This window comes from Sceloporus undulatus, chromosome 1, assembly GCF_019175285.1.
Source record: "Sceloporus undulatus isolate JIND9_A2432 ecotype Alabama chromosome 1, SceUnd_v1.1, whole genome shotgun sequence".
Taxonomy (NCBI): Eukaryota; Metazoa; Chordata; class Lepidosauria; order Squamata; family Phrynosomatidae; genus Sceloporus; species Sceloporus undulatus.
Window position 1 is genome coordinate 309,182,100 of NC_056522.1, and position 22,228 is coordinate 309,204,327.

Consider the following 22,228-nt stretch of genomic DNA (forward strand, 5'->3'; position numbering starts at 1 on the left):
TTCCCTGTTCATCCATTCTGGGGATATCCTGATGTAATCGCTGTTTTTGTCACATTAAAATTAAAATCATCAATCACTCAGAAATCCCATTGTTGATTCCTGGGAAAAAACATCCAGCCTTTGTTACCTGGTGAGATAGCCTACCACTTGAGGCTACATTTTAGGTACAAATATGGTTCTAAAACCTACCCTCTGCACACAAAGCTGGCACATAGCCATCACACACCTCCACACTCTGTGTATCATCTGTGTTGCCTTCAAATCTCCCAGTCTGAGCCACACCAGCTTTCCATGGTTTGCTTATCATACAGGTAATTATCAGCTCACTGCAAACTCCTAAAATTCTGCTATCCTGTTCCCATATTTCCATTTTTGTTAGCTCTGTATGCTGCCGATGCCATTCTCGCACTTTTGCACACACAAATTATGCCAATAGCTGCTGTATGAGAATAGCACTGCTCCCCATATCACACCAGATATGAAGGTGATATTTTGTTTTTAGTGGGTTTTATTATAGGAAAAAACACAACATAAAATATGAAATGTAAAATCAAATGCAAAACTAAGACAACTACTGACAGAAATTCAAATATCGTGATTTGGAAGCAGCATTTTACAAAATAACTAATTACCTAATTTCAAAGTCCAGTATGAAATTGCAGAACCATTAATATATCTTTGTTGTGGTTAATATAATAAATAAATGGAAACCAGTCAGTAAAAAATTACAGTATTCCTAGTGTTCATTTTGAGAGTGTTGAATTTTACCAGCAAGTTCCTCTGTAAGGACAAGTGACCACATTTTCTCTTTCCAAAATCCAAGTTATGTACAGATTTCCATTGCTATGTAAACGGTAGTCTTGCTGCTAAACAAAAGAATATTAGTTTTTCACATGAGACATCTTTGTTATCTTTTACAAACAGTGTCAGTAAACCTAACGATTGTGAAACCATTACGTTCTGATTGTTTCTGTAATGTTTTGTCAGAATTCTTTAAAGAGCTTAACTGCCACATGTGGAAAGAGATAGCTATTTCATTAGAATTTCTTAGATGATACTTGTGTATCTATGTAACTACATTTTAATGGTGTATATCAATTAAAAACATTTTTAAAGAGAGCTTTCTAAAAGTATAGTCTTTAGAATGAATTAGGGAAGTAATGCTGCATCCAGTTCTGGGCAACACAGTTCAGAAAGGATGTTGACAAGCTGGAGGGTGTCAGAGGAGGACGACCAAAATTGTGAAAGGCTTGGAAACCATGCCCTATGAGGAGTGACTTAGGGAGCTGGATATGTTTAGCCTACTGAAAGGATGTTTAAGAGGTGATATGATCCTGTTTAAATATTTGAAGGGATATCATATAGAGGAGGGAGCAAGCTTGTTTTCTGCTGCTCCTGAGAATAGGACATGGAGCAATGGATGCAAGATACAGGAAAAGAGATTCTATCTAAACATAGGTGTTTATCAGACGAGCTCTTAAAGAGGTACTATTCCACTTTGACTCCTCTAGCTGCCTCCTGTTGCATGCTGGGATTGGCAGTTTTAAGGAGGGGTATTTAGAATTCTCAGGCAGAGAAGTTCAGCTCCTTAAAACTGCCAATCCCAGCATGCAACAGGAGGCTGCTAGAGGAGTCACACTGGAATAGTACCTCTTTAAGAGCATAGTGTGATAAACATCATTAGGAGGAACTTCCTGACAGTAACAGCTGCTGATGTGATTTAATGTCATTCCCACTTTAATCTCACTCTTTGTAGTTTATCACACAGAAGCAGAAACTAGATTTAATGTGAAAACAACTGGCTTTTGCAGGTTGTTTTTCACATGATGTTCTGGGTTAACCCAAACAGATAATAGAAAAACCTGCAAATGTGGGTTGTTTTTCAGGTGACGTTTGGGTGAAAGAGAGATACAGTGGACCCTTGTTATACGCTGGGGTTTGGTTCCAAGATCCCCAGTGTATAACAAAATCCGTGTATGCTCAAGTCCCATTAAGTATAATGACATAGCAAAATGATGTCCCTTATAAAAAATGGAATATCAAGGTAAATTTATACTTTGTTGGAACATTTTCAAACCGTGTATGCTTGAATCCATGTATAAAAAATCCGTGTATAAGAAGGGCTGACTGTAATGCAAAAATAACCCGGACAGAAAGTCACCAAAACCCACTCCTTTTTACTTTCAGGAACTTCCAAAAGTAAAAAGGAGAAGGTTTAGGCAACTTTCTGTTCAGGCTATTTTTGTGTTATTTCTCCTTTACACAAGCACAAAAACATCTCACCCTGAAAAACAACCCACTTTTGCTGGGGTGGGGGTGATTCAGACTTATAAATCACATTTCTGCACTGGATTTAAGCAATTTACCCCCGTGTGATAAGCTCCTTTGTCTGGGTGGGATGTTTTTGTTACCATGATTGGTTTGTCTTGTTTTTGTAAAAACATTTATTTATTTATTTATTTATTTAATATTCATTCATTTGAGGCATTTATTTATTATGACTTGATTCATCAAGGTCCTCAAGGTGATGCACAGTTGATGTAAACATTTAATGAATAACAAAATATAATTTTAAAAAACAGTCCAAAATCCTATTTTAAAGTAACTCTAAAACCAGACAGTTTAAAAACAGTAATACACATGCCTAATTTAAAACCCAACCTTTGAGTTTATATTAATTTTTTTTACCTTATTCTTGAAGCTGATGGACAGGGGTTTTTTTAACCTTTAAAAGTGGCTATAAATGTTTAAAACTATTTTTAAAAGTCTCTTAAATTTTTCCCAACATCTTTTTCCTCCCTGCAGGTAAGCACCATGTGGCTGGGTTGTGGTTTTGTAAAAGAAAAATGCTAATAGTGTTTGACCATCAGTGTAGTATTAGGAGTGATGTCTCTGCTCCTGGTCAACAGATATCTTTACGTTTGTGTGTGTGTGTGTGTGTGAGTGAGTGAAATACTGCTCCTTGCCAACCTAGAGTAGTGTTAGTACAATACAGTTCAGTCAAGACAAGTATTCATATATAGCATAGGGATGACATTGGTAGTAGATCTAGTTTGTAGCACAGATACCTGCTTATCTATGTGAGGTGCCTTGCTGCCCTTGCCTTCCCAGCTGTTAGGGTGGGGTGGATTTGGTTTAGGTCTTTAGATCAGGAGTTCTAAGGAAGGATGTGTGTGTATGAATTATAAGACACAAGATGAGTAAAAAATACTCTACTTAAAAGCAGATTTTGACAATTTTAAACAGAAATTTAAAACTGACACACACAAGTTGGTATAAGCAGTGAAATGATGGCTGCATCCACACTGCAAATATAATCCAGTTTGACACCACTTTAACTGCTATGGCTCAATGCTATGGAATTCTGGAATTTTGGTGGGGCACCAGAGCTCTCTGACAGAGAGGGCTAAATGTCTCACCAAACTAAAACTCCCATAAGTCCGTAGCACTGAGCCATGGCAATTAAAATGGGGCCATACTGCATAATTTTTGCAGTGCAGACACAGCCGATGTCCACTTCACAAAAGTAAATCAATCTTAACTGTTGGCTAGTAATGTGGTATTGATATACTTTGCTTTATATATTATCAGTTTGAGTTCTTCTAGAAATAGATATTTTTTCTAGTCCAGAAAAAGTTAAGTTCTCTTGTTCATTGTCTCAAAGAGGTATTTTGGAAACATCAGTTTGGATAATCTGAAAAACAGACGCGTTTTAAAACGATGTTCCAAACACTTTCTTAAACTGTTGATGAATTTGCTTATAGCATCAGGGGGGAAAAGTTGGCATTGACTGTAACATAGATTTTTCCAGCACAGTAACACAGCTAGTATGACAATAAAATTTGCCATAGATATAGGCAAATCAGATATTTTAATATGTTAGAGAGAGTGTACTAAACCAGATGAAGAAATTCCAAGGACTGAAACAAGGCATTTCCGGTGGAATAGTTACATGGTGTTAATTGGTCTTTTTTAATTCTTCATATGTTTTTCACATTGCTGTTGTGGGTAAAGCACTGCTGTTAAAAAAAAAATTATTGCTGCAGTGACCTTGGGCAAGTCACATTCTCTCAGCCTCAGTGGAAAGCAATGGCAAAGCTCCTTTGAACAAATCTTGCCAAGAAAGCCCCATTACAGGTTCACCTTAGGGTTACTATAAGCCCAAAACAAATTGAAGGCACACAACACACTTACCCACCCATGTTATTCCTGTTTTGCAAATGGAGACCTAAGGTCAATAGTAACTTCTCTGTTGCAAGTTGCTATGGGCAAGGTTGGGTTGGGCTTTTAACTTATCTCCCAGTTATTAATCTATGGTCAGTTCACTCAATTCTTTTGAGCTGTCAAGACGTCTGTTGTAGAGTTTTGGGCTGCCATTCTGCTTGTGAGGAACTTAGAAGCCTGAGAACTTCATAATGAGCAAAGACTGCAAGTCAGCATGCAGTTGCTAAATCCTCTTTCAGAAGATTAGTGATGGCACATTGACCTGCATTCTGTGCACTTCTGTGCTTGTTGTGGAAACACATGGAGACAATGCACAAACAATCAACCTTCTAGTAGCCACTTGGAATTCCTGAGCATGTTGGCTCCATGCCCTTGGCCAGCTTGTCAAGTGAAGCCACCACTACATTGGTGCTATTCCCTACACAGGAATAAGCATTCTGTATGCCACAACTAACAACTAAAATGTAGATGCACAGTTCTGTGGGAAATATTTCAACATGTTTGTGGCTGGCTGGCCACAGGCAGAGAGCCAATAAGCATAGGAGTTTCAAGTGATTCAGCAGGAGCTTGATAAATGATTGCCATGAGCCTGATGGACAGCTATTTTACCCTGTGAAATGGCAGTCTAGATGGCTTCAGCACTTTGCCTGACACTCCAAAAGAGGCATGTAATGTGAATTGGCCCTTCGATGCTAAGCACGTACCCTTACTTGTGTCTTTATTTGTTTTCAATGTTTGCCTCAAATTGAGAGTCAGGATTATAAAACAACATAAGTGCTACTAGATCCATCGTGACCTTAGGAAGGAAAAGCCACTAAAACTCTGATAAACCTCTTAACTTGTAGAAGAACAGGTGGTTTTGACAGTCAATTTTGTAATAACTAATGCAAGGCTCTGGCAGACCAAGGGGAAGTGATAATAAGCAGAGTAAAATGTGTTAAGGGCTCCAAAAGCAACATCTTGTTTTTATTTAGGTTTTTTTTTAAGAGTCATTAGCAGTCGGGCGCCAGTAGTGCTGAAGCTTGTCATTATTACAACCACAAATGGGCTTTGTGTCCAAAAAGAAGACTTTTTCCCTTTAGCTTGTCTAAAGAGAAAAAGGGAGAGAAAAAAACCCTTATATTAGTGACACATACATTTTGGAAAAAGCGGCAGAAAGAAAAGTGATTATAGAAATATAAACATACCTTTTAAATCTAGATGTAGAACTTAGAAAAATTATCTTTTTGGACTACAACTGGCCTCTATACTTCAACAAAGCCACTGGCTTGGAGATTCTGGGAATTCAATAATTTTTCCAACTTCTAGATATAATATAACATGTACATGTGAACACCAGGTATTGTTGGCTATATTTTAGAAGGAACTGGCAAAACCACCTTAGTACTGTGAAGTCAAAGGCTTTCATGGCCGGCATCCATAGTTTTTTGTGGGTTTTTCAGGCTATGTGGCCATGTTCTAGAAGAGTTTATTCCTGGCATTAATATTCCTTGCTGAAGAAAACCCTATAAAATTGATGGGACTGCCATAAGTTGACAAGTGACTTGAAGGCATACCCAGTATGATGTGAACAGTTATGCAAAGGACATATAATATCCAAAACACAACAGTGTATAGTCTGAAAGTGTGTCCACATTATACAACTGTAACAATTTGATGCCACATTAACTACCATCGCTACATCCGATGGAATCCTTTAATTTGCAGCCATTGTCGGAGAGTTCTAATGCTGTAGTTCAGGGGAATGAAAAATTCTAAGTACCTCACTAAACCACAAATCCCAGGATTCTGTAGGATGGAGCCATGGCAGTTAAAGTGGCATCAAGCCGCTATAAATGTGCAGCATGCATGTATCCCAGATGCGAGTAGATTTAGACTCAACAAGTTCCCACTGCATTAGTGAGAACTTGGCAAGTCAACAGTTTCAGGTTTAATTTATTCAGCAGCTCTGCTCTAGTTGAGACTAACAATTGTATTAAAACAAATAACATTTAACAAGGCCTAAGCATGTGTTATTTAGCAGTTTGCTTCCTTGTTTGGTATGGTTTTATACCTTTCAAGAGCTAAAGGTCTCTTAGCTGTTTACAAAAATGAGATTAAAATAATAAAATATGAGAACTGTGACAACATTACACAATGTACCAAAAATGCTTTTTAAATGGACTACAGAATGAGCTTAAGTTAAAAAAGCAGCAGAAGATAAACACAGTGCAAAGATCTAAAAAGTTATAGCTACCATCTTTAACAACAAAAGGACTAAAACAGCTGAGAGAATAAAAATATCTTAATCCATTTATATCCTTGCAGAAGAGCTGGAGAAATGTGGGTTTAATGTGGATTTGTAGCTGGTGGACAGGGCATATTGAAAGAGTGTTGTTTGTCGTTCCTCATAATCTTGGAAAGAAGTGACAAGTGGGATGACACAGGGTTCTGTTCTGGGCCCAGTGTTCAGCATTTTCAGATATGACTTGGTTGAAGGGATAGTCATTAAATGAGTAGAAGGTGTGCTCATTCAATGGACACCAAATTGGGAGGGAGAGATAATATTTCAAACAATAGGATTGGGATTCAAGATGACCACAGCAGATTGGAGAAGTGAACTAAATCTAACAAAATAAATTTCAGCATAAATAAATGTAAGGTTCTATATTCAGATGCAAAAATAGATAATACCTGGTTTGGCAGTAGTACAATCCACAGATTCTTTATCATTCAGCTATCCATATCTTGAATTTTTTTTTAAAAAAAAAATAATAAATTCCACAAAGCGAACATTACTTTTACCATTTTATAAAAGGGACACCATTTTACAATACCATTGCATTTAATGGAATTTGCCTTTAATGGAACAATGTGCAATTTTGCAGATTTTGATATCCATGGGGGATCCTGGAACCAAATTTCAGTGGATACCAAGGGCCAACTGTACATATAAAAAGAACCGAGCAGTCTTACTAGACATGAGCTAAACATGAGTTAATAATGTGATTTCTGTGTCAAAAATAGTAATGCAATTCTAGGCAGCATCAATGGAGTATAGTCTCCTGTCCAGGCAAAGGGGAATGGTACCTTCTGTTCTGCTTTGGTCAGAATAATGTGTCCAGTTCTGGCCACCAGTTTTGTTTAAGAAGGACATTGACAAGCTGGAATGTGTCCTGAGGAAGTGTCAAAAATGATGAAGGGCTTGGAAACTGAATCCTGATCGGGAATGGTTCAGGGCTCTGGGTATGTTAACTATGGAAGGGTGATATGATAGCTATTTCCAAGCCTTTGAAGTGCTGTTGTGTAGAAGACAGAGCAACCTTGTTTTCTTCTGCTCTAGAAGTTAAGACTTGAACCAGTGGATTCAGTTACAAAAAATAAGAGTACCTGTATGCCAAACATGAGAAAGAACTTCCCAATGGTGAGATGTATTGACCATGGCATGCACTACCAGTTGTATGCCCTCCTTTTGGGAGATTTTTAAACAGGTTAGCTGTGAATTTCCTGCATTTGTCATAGACTGCACTTGTAGTACTGTCTCTCTTTTTACAATACTCTGCTAGTGCACTATTGTATGCAGTATGAAATAATTAAGAAATGGAGTATGAAATGAGTCACTGGGACATCTCACAACTTATCCTCTTCATCTGGAACTGGGAACTGATCTTCTGTGCCAGGGGAGCAGAAGCCATTGGTACTGTTGTGCCATCTGTCAAACAAACCTATTGTGTTGTCTGAATGACCCCAACATACCTATGCTGATCACAAAATTATTAGGAACTGTGAAGAGTCCATAGAACTGTATCTTGGAGAAGTCTATAGAAACTAGTATTGCACATGGTTAGGCAGCTTCCTCCAGGTGCACAATTTTAGCAAACAATGACAGTAATCTCTTTTAAATGTTTACTTTACTAGTAGCTTAATTTTGAAAAGCTGCTAACAGTGCAGCAACTCATAGTATACTGTTGACTGCAGACAGCTGCACGGTATTTTTGAAAACAAAACAAAACAAAGCCCCTGATTATCAGGGATAAAGATTTTGACAGTATGATTGAAAGCTGTAGACAGAGAGGGGAATTCCTTGACTGGAAGAACTAGGCAAGATGGAGGTGGGCGAATGTGGAGGAACCGAGTCTTTTCACACCACAAAATTATACTATGATCCCACTTTTAACCTCTTTTAATTTCCATGGTTCTACCGTATGGAATCCTGGGATTTGCAGTTTAGGGAGAAGGCCAGGAAACTCTAGTGCCTCTCAAGACTACAAACCCCAGGATTCCACAGGATATGGCTCTAGGATTTAACATGGGATCTTACTACTGTCATGGTATAGTGTTAAAAGTTCCCATTTTTCAGTCATATTCTGGTTTGCACCACCCTAGCAAATGGCCAAAATGAAACCAGAAATAAATTCTCATGTGTGTTTCTAACAATTTTTTGGCCCAAGTTTTTGGGAGTAAGAAGAGATTTATTTCAGTTTATCTAGCTTTCCAGGAGTGTTGATTTATTAATTTCTGAGGAGCTTTGGGGCTCTGCAACCAAAGCTTGGTTTGAAAACAAACCAGTGCAAAAAAGGTGGCTAAAGTCCAAAACACACTACAGAAATAATCCAGTTTCAAACCACTTTAATTAGCCTGGCTTAGGGTTGCCATAATTCTCTACTAAAAACAGGGACAAAACGTAGGACAAAATTTAGACCAAAATATAGGACAATTGTAGGATAAAATTTAACCCAAAATGTAGGACATTTAAGGTCCTCCATTTTTCTTAAATGTCCTCCATTTTGGGCTAAATTTTATCCTACAATTGTCCTACATTTTGGTCTAAATTTTGTCCTACATTTTGTCCCTGTTTTTAGTAGAGAATCATGGCAACCCTAGCCCTGGTTCAGTGCTAGGGAATCCTGGGAACTGTAGTTTATTGTGGCACCAGAGCTCTCTGATAGAGAAGGCTAAATGTTTCACAAAATGACAGTTCCCAGAATCCCCTACAATTGAGGCAGGGCAGTTAAAGCAGTCTCAAACTGAATTAGTTCTGCAATGTGTTTTGGACCTATAAGGAGTGACCGTAAGAAGCCATGATAGGGTAGTGGTCTGAGGGTTGTACAATGACTCTGGAGACCAGGATTTGAATCCCAGCTCGGCCATGAAAACCCACTGGGTGACCTTGAGTAAGTCACACTCTTTCAGCCTCAGAGGATAGCAATGGTAAACCCCCTCTGAAGAAACCTGCCAAGAAAACTCAATAAGTTTGCCGTGTGTGTGTGTGTGAGAGAGAGAGAGAGAGAGAGAGAGAGAGAGTATACCTTCAAGTCATTTCTGACTTATGGCGACCCTAAAGGGACCCTATCATTAGGTCTTCTTGGCATTATTTGTTCAGAGTAAGTTTTGTCATTGTGTTCCCCTGAGGCTGAGAGAGTGTCACTTCCCCAAGGTCACCCAATGGGGTTTTATGGCCAAGTGGGAATTGAATCTGGTTTCCAGAGTTGTAGTCCAAAAACAAAACAAACAGCTTCATTTATATACTGTTTCACACTGAACTAACAGTGTCTAAGCGGTTTAGAACTGTAAGCTAATAGTCCAACACTCCAACCACTATGTAGAGAGATCTTGTAGCACCTTTGAGACTACCTGAAAGAAAGAAGTTGATAGCACAAGCTTTTGTAGACAACAGTCTACTTCCTCAGATGCATTTGATGGAGTGGAAGCCAGGGACAGACCTATATGTGTCCTAGGTGTGTGAAAATGTCAGTTCAAATTCAAAATCCTTTATGTATGGAAATGAAGTGCCAAGGTGGTCGTTAGTGAACCAAGGCAATGGAAACTAGCCTTTTGGACTTGCTGCTTCATTTCCACACACAAAGGATTCTGAATTTCAATTGACATTCTCACACACCTATGTGTCTGTCCCTGGCTTTCCACTCCACTAAAAGCATCTAAGGAAGTAGGCTTAAGTCCAGGAAAGCTCATACTGCCAACTTCTTTCTTCCAGGGAGTCTCAAAAGTGCTCTCTCTCTCTCTCTCTCTCTCTCTATATATATATATATCTGTCCCTGGTTTCCACCAAATGCATCTGAAAAAGTAGACTTTAGGAAAGCTCCTAAAGTCTTTTAGTGAATCTCAAAGGTGTTATCTATCTATCCACCTCTGTTCCTGGTTTCCACTCCACTAAATGCATCTGAGGAAGACGACTTTAGTCTAGGAAAGTTCCTGCTGCCAATTTCTTTCTTTCAGTTAATCTCAAAGGTGTTATACATATACATATGTGTGTGTGTATATATATATATATATACACACACGTATGTTTGTCCCTAGTTTCTCCACTCCACCAAATGCACCTGAGGAAGCAGGCTTTAGTCTGGGAAAGCTCCTGCTGCCAACTCCTTTCTTTCAGTCAGTCTCAAAGGTGCCACAAGATCTCTCTCTACAGACTAACAAGGCTCTGGCTTTGAGTTCTCCTCAAACCACTCGGTGGCCATAAGTGGGAAACGACCTGAAGCCACACAACGACAACAACAACAACAAAGAGTGATGATGATGATGCCCTGCCCTGGGGCTGCAGGGGGAGGCAAGATGGCGGGAGGGAGGACTTCCGGTGGGAGCATCCTGGGAGCACCTTCCCCTGCGCCGCCCCAGAGGAGGGCCCCATTTGCCAGGGAGCCTGTTTCTGCCCGGAGCCCGTTCCCCTGCCTCTCCTGCTGCTGCTGCAGTCGGCGTCTGGGTGCCCTGGAGACCGAAGGAGGGAAGGAGGAAGAGGGCGGTGGCTTCCCAGGGACGAGAGGAGGATGCTGAGCCCCGACCGCCTCTCTCAGTCAGGGCTGGAGTATCTGGGTGAGGCCCTCAGGTGGATTCGCACTCAGTGACCAGGCTTAGCCCTCCTCCTTTCCCAGGACACGTCCTCCATTCCAGCCTCCTCTCCGGGAGGAATGTCCTCCACCATCTGGAGCAGAGCTTTACATTTCTATGCTCCAAAACACACACACTGCAGAAATAATGCAGTTTGAGAGCGCTTTAGCTGCCCTGGGGAATCCTGGGAATTGTAGTCTGTTATGGCACCAGAGCTCTTTATCACAGAAGGGAAGAAGGCGCAATGTTATTCTCACAAAACTACAGTTCCCAGGATTCCCTAGCACTGAGCCAGGGCAGTTAAAGCGGCCTCAAACTGGATTGTTTCTGCAGTGTGTTTTAGACCTAAACCAGCATGGATTTAGCGCAAGGTGCTGTGGAGTCTCCATTTTTGGAAGTCTTTTAAGCAGAGGCTGGATGGCCATCTGTCAGGGATGCTTTGATTGAGAGTTCCTGCATGGCCCTTGGGGTCTCTTCCAACTCTGTGATTCTATGATCTTATGACCAGACATAGTCCTCCTTTTTCCAGACATTTCTTCCCTTTCAGCCCTCCGGGAGGAATTCCAAAATGTCCTCCATGTTGAGCATGACTCAGAAGCGTGGATTTATATTTCTATGACTGTTATTGTTCAGCTGTTATTGTGTATTGGCCTCCATTTTTACTTGAATGTCCTCCATTTTGTGGTGCCTTGTCCTCCTTTGTGGTTATGATATCTGGACACCCTGATTCACCTTCATTTTCCTCTGCAGGAGATGGGCCTAGGATGTGTGTAGCTCAATGATTTCTCCCCTCCTTCCAAAAGGGTCCCTCCTTTTCTGTCCAGTCCATTGATTGTGAGTTCCTGCATGGCAGGGGGTTGGACTGGATGGCCCTTGTGGTCTCTTTCAGCTCTGTGATTCTATGATTTCCCCTTTAGCTGAGCTTGAATACACTTTCTCACCGTTGCTTATTGTTGTTGTGTGCCCTCAAGTCATTTCTGATTTATGACAACCCTAAGGCAATCCTATCATGGGGTTTTCTTGCCAAGAATGGTTCAGAAGGGGTTGGCCATTGCCATCCCCTAAGGCTGAGAGTTTGTGACATCCCCAGATCACCCAGTGGGTTTTCATAGCTGAGCAGGGATTCAAACCCTGTTCTCCCAGGATGACCTCACTGCAGAGGAGGACAAGGCAGTGCAAAAGGTAGGCCGTTCAAGAAAAATAGAGAACATTACCAAAGAAAAGCTAAAAACATGCATAGAAATATAAATACATGCTTCTTAGTCAGGCTGAAAATGGAGGCCATTTGAAATGTAGGACATGTCCTGAAAAAGGAGGACCACACCTGGTCACCCTGTGATCCCCTCCTTTCAAAGGGCTTCCCCCCCCCCCCCCCCGGTCCATTCCCTCTCTTAGCTGAGCTTGAATACGTGTTACTCGTTGTTGTTGATGTTGTGTGCCTTCAAGTCATTTCTGATTTATGGCGACCCAAAAGCGATCTATCATGGGTTTTTCTTGGCAAGTTTCTTCAAAGAGGGTTTGTCATTGCCATCTTCTGAGGCTGAGAGAGTATGACTTGCCCAAGGTCACCCAGTGGGTTTGCATAGCTGAACCTAGGGATTCAAACCCTGGTCTCCAGAGCCATAGTCCCAACGTTCAAACTATTATGCCATGCTGGCTACATTCTCCTTTACCTTCCATTGATGAAGTCTAGAACTGCATTACTATTTCTGGCACCAAAATTACATTATTGACTCATGTTTCATTGATGTCTACTAAGACCCCTCAGTCCTTTTTATATGTATTTTTATATGCCAAGCCAGGTATCATCCATCTGTGCAACTGAATATAGAACCTTACCTTTATTTCTGTTGAAATTCATTTTGTTGGATTTGGCTCAGCTCCCTACATGGCACCAATGAGGAATTAATTTTGAAGAACAATGACCCTCCTGCCTGCGCTTAAACCTCCTCAAGGAGGATTTTGGGAGTAGGATGAGATTTGAACCAACCGAGTACTCGTTGGCATCAGAGCTCTCCGAAAGACCAGGCTGAATAACCCACCAAACTACAGATCTCAGGATTTTGTATGATAAGTCATGGTAGTGAACCTGGTATCAAACCACTTCAGTTCTGCAGTGTTGCTATGCCCTTAGGTCTAATCTGTACTGCAGAAATAATGCAGTTTGACACCACTTTTAAGTGCTGTAGCTCCATCCCATGGAATCATGGCATTTGTAGTTTTACAAGGTCTTTAGTCTTCTCTGCCAAAGAGCATTGGCACAAACTTCAAATCTCAGGATTCTGTAAGATGGATCCATGGCAGTTAAAGTGATGCCAAACTGCATAATTTCCACAATGTAGATGCACCCTAGGGGTGTGTGTGTGTGTGTGTGTGTGTTTGAAAGGTGTGTTTTGGTACCAGAGCAAGGTAGTGTGGTGCTTGAGGATATGTTGCTGTTTCATCTTCCTTTTAATGTTTTAACTTTACTTTCTACTTGAAAGGAATATCCAAGCCAGCTATCAACACCATGAATGTGCCATATGTATTCAATTCAAACACTCATAATAACCCTTACATTCATAATACAAAGGTAGAATGCAATAGTCATCTAGTTCCCTGCCTACCTAGAATTACAGTATAATAGTGTTGGGTGGAGCAACATTAGACATACTTCAGTATTAAATTTCAAGTTTTTTCCCCTTTTCCTTTCTAGAGAAGAAAGACAGAGGAGTTGCTTCAAATGGGCCAGTGGAGGAAGGATCCTTAGAGTGCGATCTTAGGCTGCATCCACACTGCAGAACTAATCCAGTTTGGCTTTACTTAACCACCATGGCTCAGTGCTATGGAATTCTGGGAATGGTAGTTCGATGTGGCACCAAAGCTCCACATGTGCATGCATGACTCTGGAGACCAGGGTTCAAATCCCAATTCAGACATGGAAACCTAGATTACAGTCGTCCCTCCCAATTCACGGGGGATCCGTTCCAGACCCCCCCCCACCATTGATTTGAATGGTAGCACGTGCACCATTTTGTCTCTCCCCACTTGCCATCTGTGAATGATCAAGACCCCTGACTCCATGTCTGCAAATTGGGAGGGACGAGTGTAGTGTGGGCAAGTCACACTCTCAGCTCCTGAGGAAGGCTATGGCAAACCTCCTCTGAACAAATTTTGCCAAGTAAACCCTGTGATAAGTTCGCCTTAGGGTTTGCCATAAGTTGGCAGTAAAGGCCCATAACAACAAGAACAAGCGCATGGGAGCAGAAGTGTTTTGAATTTTGGCATGTTTTGGTTTTTGGAATAACTGTATTTGTATACACGTACACAATGAAACGTCTTAGAGATGGGAGCCAAATCTAAACACAAAATTAATTTATGTTTTGTATACACTTTATACACATACGTTGAAGGTTATTTTATGCAATATTTTAAATCAGTTTGTACATGAAACAAAGGCTAGGTACAGAGGTGCAGGAAGCGCTGTAATTGGGCCGGAACTAGGGTCCAAGGGAGCGCGCAGCAGCCACATGCTCTCGAACCCTAGCATGGTGGCGGCGCCATCATGGCTGCCTCCTGCCCACAGCAAGCGTTGTGCAGCATCCAGACGTCGCAGGCAGGAAGTGGTGTCATGGCAGCACCATTTCCTGTTAACGGCACCGCAAAAAAGAGCTGCCCCTCTGTTGATCCCCCAAATTTGTATACACTGGACCATCAGAAAGCAAAGGTGCTATCTTAGCCACTCAAGAAAAAAGGTTTTGGGTTTTGGAATATTTTAGATTTTGGAATTCTGGGTAAGGGAAGTTCATCCTCTCTCTCTCTCTCTCTCTCTCTTTGAGTATGTATGTATGTATGTATGTATGAAGTGCTAGATTACAAAGTGAGGAGATCCTATATAGTTTTCAGAAAAGATGTTGACTGAGAGCTTGTTTGACAAATAGGGATCCAGTAAAAGTAAGCACTTCTGAATCTCTTTCAGCATTGACCTGCATTTGTTCAAACAAAATTATTTGAAAAGAATAGCAACCTCCCTCCAGGTGCTTTATTGTGTTTCTCAAGGTCTTGCTAATAGCATTATCTGGCTGTGAGACTATAGGTGATTGTGACTGGAGAAACCAAATCATGTTAATCTCATTCAAATGTCTGTTTGTTGCCTCAGGCTTTCATATCAGGTGTTCTTTGAAGAGCCTCTTAGCTCAGCTGTTCTTCTTTGGAATGGCAGACTAACTTTAAGCCCTGACACATCTACTGCTAATAGCCAGGCATTGCTTTTAGGGGGTGCTTTTCAACAGCTTTCCAACATCCCCTGATGTGCTGCTGCCACACTGCAGAATTAATGCAGTTTAACACTGCTTTATTTGTCATGTCTTCATTCTGTGGAATCCTGGGATTTGTAATTTGTTGTGGCACTAGAGATGGCTAAATGTCTCACAAAACTACAAATCCCAGTATTTTATAGCATTACGACAGGGCTGGTGAATGATGTCAGAATGCAATAATTCTGCACTGTAAATGCAGCCTTAGTGAATATTGCCTGTGTCAATTTGTTCCACAATATTTTCTATACAAGATTTAATAACAATATGACATAGATGCAAAATACACTGCAAAAATAATTCAGTTTGAGACTGCTTTAACTGCCCAGGTTCAGTGCTAGGGAATCCTGGGAATTGTAGTTTATTGTAGCACCAAAGCTCTCTGACAGAGAAGGCTAAATGTCTCACAGAACTACAGTTTCCAGAATTCCCTAGCATTGAGGCAGGGCAGTTAAGCGGTCTCAACCTGGATTATTTCTGCAGTGTGTTTTGGACATTAGTTCTAAGTCTAGGTACAAAGATCATATTTCTAGACCCTTGAACAACATGGTACTTTTTTCCAATGTTAAGATATTTCTCTTTATCATTACTGACTTTTATCTTCAATATATATTAAGCAAGATACAGGTGTTGCAGTTGCTTATTTAGCTGTTTGGCTGGACAGGGAATAGAGCAAGCAGAACCTTTCTATCCTTTCTTGGTACACATATACTCTTGGTCAATACATTTTTATTGAAATTTTTCCCCCTTGCCATGAACAAAAGTTCTTCTGAGGGTAAACATTATTAAGAACAGAACAGGCCCAGGAAATTGAGTCAATTCAAGATAAAGAGAGGCAGAAAAAGCAGAAATGAATGAAAACTGAAAATTATTTGAAATGGAAGCAGGGTGAAATTGCGATCCCTGTTTCAAGTTGAAGATATCCTTTCTGTTTGTTTAAAAATATTCAGATACTTGTTGAAGTCAAGAATGCTGCAGAGATAGAAACTATAGTTTATGAAAAGAATACTCATAGTATTACTAAATATGTGCATAGTTTGTGAAAAGAATACTTGTAGTATTAAGTATGTGCAAAGTGCTCTAAGTACATAATTTCAGTCACACGTGTAATATTCAGTCTGGTTAGTCATAATTATCTCTGTATTGTAGAGTTTGGGCTAAGGCTCAGTGGTTGTTTTTAAGACAGGGTGATGAGATGTCCTCACTGCAAAGTAAGACGAGGCTGTGCAAAGTGTAAGACATTCGATAAACATGGAGGACACTACCAAAGAAAAGCTAAAAACCCTCTCAGTAATATTAATTCATGCTTTTTAGTTATGCTCAAAATGGAGGACATTTTGAAATTCCTCCTGGATAGAGGGTTGAAATGTAGGACATGTCCTGGAAAAGGAGGATGTTGGCTTACCCTTGTGCTAAGGCTGCCTTGTGACTTCATAGCTGCTTGACTAGAAACTTCTTAACTCAGAGCTTGCTTTTTTGGTGGCTACACCATGGCCGATTATGTTTCTTAGCCTTGATTTCTTGTTTTTTTTTTACAAAATGCTGCCCTTTCCGTGAAGTTCTTTACATATTCCCGCTCTAATTGAGGGCTTACTGTTTTAGAACAATTTTGAAACTTTTAATTATTTTCTCTCTTGAGTTACATACTTCTCCTTCCCCTTTCTTGTCGAATCCCTTTTCCTTCATCTTGTGCCAACTGAGGACATGTGAGAACATGAGCCTCCCTGCCAGGGAAGCTCTGCATTTTGTAAACTCTGGTATGTATTGATGCCACAGATGTTGTGCTCTCATATGAAAGGAGAGTAACTGAGGATTGGGACAGTTCTACTATTACTAGCTAAAGACTCCTTGACTTTTAATGCATGAAAATGAACTGCTGATGTGTTTGATGCCTTATAACAGGCCCCGCTACACCTTCTTTCATGTCTGGCTGCTTTTCTTCACAACAGTTAACAATTTGTTAGGCAACAAAGGTACCTGGAATTGATAGATATGTTAGTTAAAGAAAACTAGTAACTTTGCTTTTCTATTATACTTAAGGTCTATGAATTGCAGCTGGGTCAACTTAGCCAGCTAAGTTATTTGGGTGTTGGACTATGACACTGGAAGACCAGGGTTTGAAGTTCTGCTTGGCTGTGGAAACCTACTGGGTGAACTTGAGCAAGTCACAGTTTCTCAGCCTTGAAGGAAGGCAGACCCCCCTCCCTGAACAAATTCTGCCAAGAAAACACATTATAACATCACATTAGGGTCACCACAAGTCAGAAATGACTTGAAGACTTAGTCACATATTACTAACTCTGTTATTTTCAGTGGGATCTAAGTGGAATTAACTTGGTTTGGATCTAATCCTTGGAATTCTGACTACCGAAAAGCTGTGAAAGCCCCCTCAGCCTAAGGGAATAAGCTGAATAGAGAAAACAAGAGAAAGCAGTGGTAGCTACAGTGTGCTGCAAAGCTTCTGTACTTCTGAAAAAGATCCAGAACAAGGATAGGGAATTGATGGCCACCCAGAGTTTGAGCTGCAGCTCCCATCAGGTCCCATCACTCCTCACTGTGCTTGGACTCAAGAGTTTTCGTAAATCACAAGAAGAACTTAGCAGTATGACCTTTATCCAAAACACCTAATTGTAGTACGTGTGTCTCCAAAGCTGAAGAAGAATGTTGACAAAGTCCTTTCCAACTCTGAGGTCTAATCTGTGCTGCAGAATTAATGCAGTTTGAAACCGCTTTAACTGCCATGGCTCACTGCTATGGAATTTTGGATTTTGTAGTTTTGTGAGTCTTTTCTGCCAGAGAGCTCTGGTTCTAGAACAAACTATAAATCCCAGAATTCCATAGCATTGAGCCATGGCAGTTCAGGTGGTGTCAAAATGCATTAATAATGCAGTGCAGATAAGTCCTGAGTCATAATTTTATAAAGGGTGACAAGTCAATAACAAAAAAGGCCTAAAAAAGACAACCCTGGCTTTTGTATAGTGATAGTTTGTTGTCACAGTAGTAATATGCTGACCAGCAATGTACATACCTCCGTTAACAAGGTCTCTGATAGCAAAGCTCCTGTTTACAAACCCTTTTTATGCCCACCTAACTCTACACTTTTCCTCATTATCCTCTGTCTAGCTAGAAAGGTGGGTTTTTTTAAGCAACATTGGCACTGGGAGGATGGTGAAGGAAGGCTTGAGACAGATGGACCTTTGGTGTTGGGTTCCAACAGTGTGTCAGCAGTAACCAATGCAATAAAACTTGAGTTGAGAAACAATGGGATTTTCCGAATATGGAGAAACAGAATGGTTGCCAATTGGCAAAAGGGTCAGGCAGGGCTGCATTTTATCTCCCTAATTATTCAACTTGTAGGCAGAAAATGTTATACAAAGAGCAGGGTTAGATTTAGAAGAAAGAGGAGTGAAGATAGGAGGAAGAAACATCTACAATCTAAGATGTGCAGCTGACACAATATTACTAGGAGAATACATGGACTTGAAACAGTTACTGAGAAAGGACAAGGAAGACAGTGCAAAGGCAGGATCGCTGCTGAACATAAAGAAAACAGAAATAACGACCATGAAGGACATAGATAAATTCAACCTAAACAATGAGGAAATCGAACTAGTTAATGATTTCTCATACCTTGGATCAAAATTGATCAGAACGGAGACTGCAGACAAGAGATAAGAAGACTGGAATGGGAAGGGCATCCATGAAAGAGCTAGATAAGATCCTAAGGAGTAAATGTATACAACAAAACACTAAAGTTAGAATCATCCAAGCCATGGTATCCCCATCACTATGTATGGATGCGAGAGCTGGACAGTGAAAAAAGCAGATAAAAAGAAAATAAACTCATTTGAGGTGTGGTGCTGGAATGCTGAAGATGCACCATGGACAGCCAAAAAGACAGACAAATGGGTCATTGAACAGATCAAGCCTGAAATACACATAGAGGCCAAGATGATCAAATTGAGGCTGTCGTACTTTGGCTACATCATGAGAAGGCATAACTCATTGGAACAGGCAATAATGCTGGGGAAGGTAGAAGGCAGCATAAAGAGGAAGACTGCACCAGATGGAGGGACTCAATCAGGGAGACAATGGACCCGAACCTGCGAAACTTAAGCAGAGCAGTGAAATACAAGGAGTCTTGGAGATGTCTCATCCACAGGGTCACCATAAGTCGAAACTGACTTGAGGGCAGTTAACAACAATAAGTGGGGAGGTAATCCTTCATGCTGGGTCTGCTTCCTCCCTCATGCTTCACAGGCAGAGTTTCTGAGCTATCTGTCATCCTTACCATCCCAAGAGGGCAAGCCATTCCCACCTTCCCATTTCTTTCCTGCCCCCTCTCAAATCAGGACAGGGCTTTTCATCTTGGGCATAAGTTTCTGAGGAGGTTTCCTCCAGTTTGTGGGTCAGGAGACCTTAATTTTTATTGAGCTATTCCACCTAACATGGATGGTCAATCTCAGCGTAATATTTTGCCATTTGCTGGGAGCAGATATCTCCTGATGCTTGGGTGGACAGGACTGTGAAGGAGTGTTATACCATCAATTTCATTCAAAAGTATTCAGGTTTCTTTCTTTAGTCCCACAGAGGTCTCCAGTGAAGTACCCTCAGATAGTTCGAGCTGTCCGCTTCAGATAAGGATCATACAAAGAGATTTTTAGGCTGTTACTCTTTGCTCTTCTTGGGGAACAGTTTCTGAGGAGAATTTCTCTAGTTTGTGGAGAGGAAAATGGTGGAGAGTCTGTTAACTGCCCACGATGGTGGGTGCATTCATAAGAAAAGGCATGAAAAAAGATGCAAGCTCACTAATGAAGAGCTCTCCGGCATTCAGGCTGTCTAGTGGCCAGAAGTATGAAAAACATTCTAGAAAGTGTTACACCTCGGATTCTTCATTCTCTTTTCTGGAGGAGATAGAGGAATGTGTGAAGGGGACACCTTTGATTGTTTCTCCCCTGCACAAAGTGAAAAGAAAAAGTATGTGTGTAGTGAACACAGTCTTCTGTCTTTCCAGAGACTTTAGACAAGCAAAAACGTGAGATATCCCTGGAGAAAGGGGATTTTCTTCCTGAGCATGTTTCTTCCCCTTTGTCTGAATCTGAACGATATCCTGTCCTTTTTAGAAAAGTGAGAAAGTCTTTGGGATTGACTTCTAGCAGCCAGATTTCTGGTACTAATGTGGGAGGGGTTCCAAAGATCAGAGATAAGGCTAAGTAAGAGCATTTACTTGTACCCTTTCCTGAAGTAGAGGGCAATGGGCTCATCCTGCTGTGACAAGGGCAGCTCCAGCTTTTGCTAAATGCTTGTATTTTGTTGTTTACTGATGAAGAAATTGAAACTAACTCTTTTTGTTGTTTTAAGAGTTGAGAGCTGCTTCAATGACCTCCCTATTTATCAGGGCCTTTATTCATTGGGAATTGGAATGCTGATAACAAATCCAAAGCTAATATAATTACATGCACTTTTTAGAGTTCCAAATTATTTGGTGAAGCCTTGGATGAGGTGTTGATTGAGACAAGGACAAAAAGAAAGCATCATCATTTTGCAAGCCCCTACAGCCTGGAGCCCAGGCTTTTCAAGGTCCCAGTTTTGACAGGAATTTGGGTTCTTCTAAACAACAACCCCAGCAGCAGCAGTAGTCTTCTGGGTTCAGTAAAGGTGGTTCTGCTCTTTCACCAGAGTGGAAGGTCCAGTCAAACCTTCTGACTTGGGGCAGCTCCTGGTGGGGGCTCCTTCTTGCACTTTGTCCATGGCAGTGAGCAGACATCTCTCAACACTTTGGTGTGCAGGCTTGTGAGGGACAGTAACACCAGCCATTTCACTCAAAAGCCCTCAAACTTTTTTATCCAGCCACATAGTCACAGGTTTGTGAAAAAGCACTGCCAGATGCTTTGGGCCATGGAACACATGCTTCAGATAAAGGTTATAGAGCAGGGGTTCCCAACCTGGGGGTCGCAACCCCTTTGGGGGTCGCCAGCTTGGGAATTCCCCCCCACCTCCCTTCTCCCCGCGGGTGCCGGCGCTGGAGCAGGCATCGTGCGGGGAGAAGGGGAAGGGGGCAGGGCTCCCTCCTTTCCCTTCTTCCTGCGAGTGCCTGCGCTGGCACGCACAAGGAGGAAGGGAATGGAGGCGGGGCCGCCTCCTCCTCTCTCTGCCTTGCCGCGGGTGCAGGCACCCTTGGGGAGGCAGGGATGGTGGGGGCTGCCTCCTCCTCTTCTCCCCGTGGCTGCCAGGCAACTACGGGGAGAAGGAGACGGGACTACAAGAGACCTTTGCGGCCGGAAGTCCCGCCCCTTCTCCCCTGGTGGCCTCCCTAATTGGTTGGGAGGCTGGGAAGGGGCGGGACTTCCAGCTGCAAAGCCTGCTGGGGTTTGTATGCAGCCGAAAATCCAACCTATCAGGGGGGCCACGGGCGGGACTTTCATCCCCAATGGGGGTCGCGGCCCAACAAAGGTTGGGAACCGCTGTTATAGAGCCTGTGCTGCCTCAGCAGAGATTTTTGGAATCCTACTCACTGCTCTTCTTGATTCCAAAGAAAAACAAGGACTGGAGGGCTATACTGGACCTTCACAGGGTCAATCATTTTGTTCTCAAGCGGAAGTTCTGCATGGAAACTCTAGTCTAAGATCAATTATGGAAGTGGTGCAAGAGGGGGTTATCTGGTGTCCCTTATCAGGGAGAGAAATGATAAGCAGATAAGTGGAGGCTGATAAACAAAATTAAAAAAAAAATCACTGGATACATTTTGGAAGAAGCTTTGAGGTGTCTCTGGAAGATTCATAATGTTTTTGTGTTTATGCAAGGCTTATCTGGCCTGGTTGTTTCATTACACATTTGCATACTTTCAGTTTTGGATTTTAAAAGTTTTCTGAAACATGTAT

At 41.4% G+C, this 22,228-nt stretch overlaps 1 protein-coding gene across 5 annotated transcripts in view; it reads left to right on the forward strand.

Moving 5' to 3' along the window:
* The first annotated feature begins 10,854 nt into the window (after positions 1 to 10,854).
* C1H11orf49 (chromosome 1 C11orf49 homolog) overlaps positions 10,855 to 22,228 on the forward strand; it is a 191,563-nt gene continuing 180,189 nt past the window's right edge. For 3 of the 5 annotated variants that reach the window (XM_042445410.1, XM_042445413.1, XM_042445414.1), the window contains exon 1: positions 10,855 to 11,037. In XM_042445410.1, coding sequence (XP_042301344.1) covers positions 10,992 to 11,037 — 46 coding nt within the window. In that variant the 5' untranslated portion in view covers positions 10,855 to 10,991. Of the gene's footprint in view, positions 11,051 to 22,228 lie in introns of all 5 variants that reach the window. The other 2 variants (XM_042445411.1, XM_042445415.1) reach the window with 1 other exon arrangement.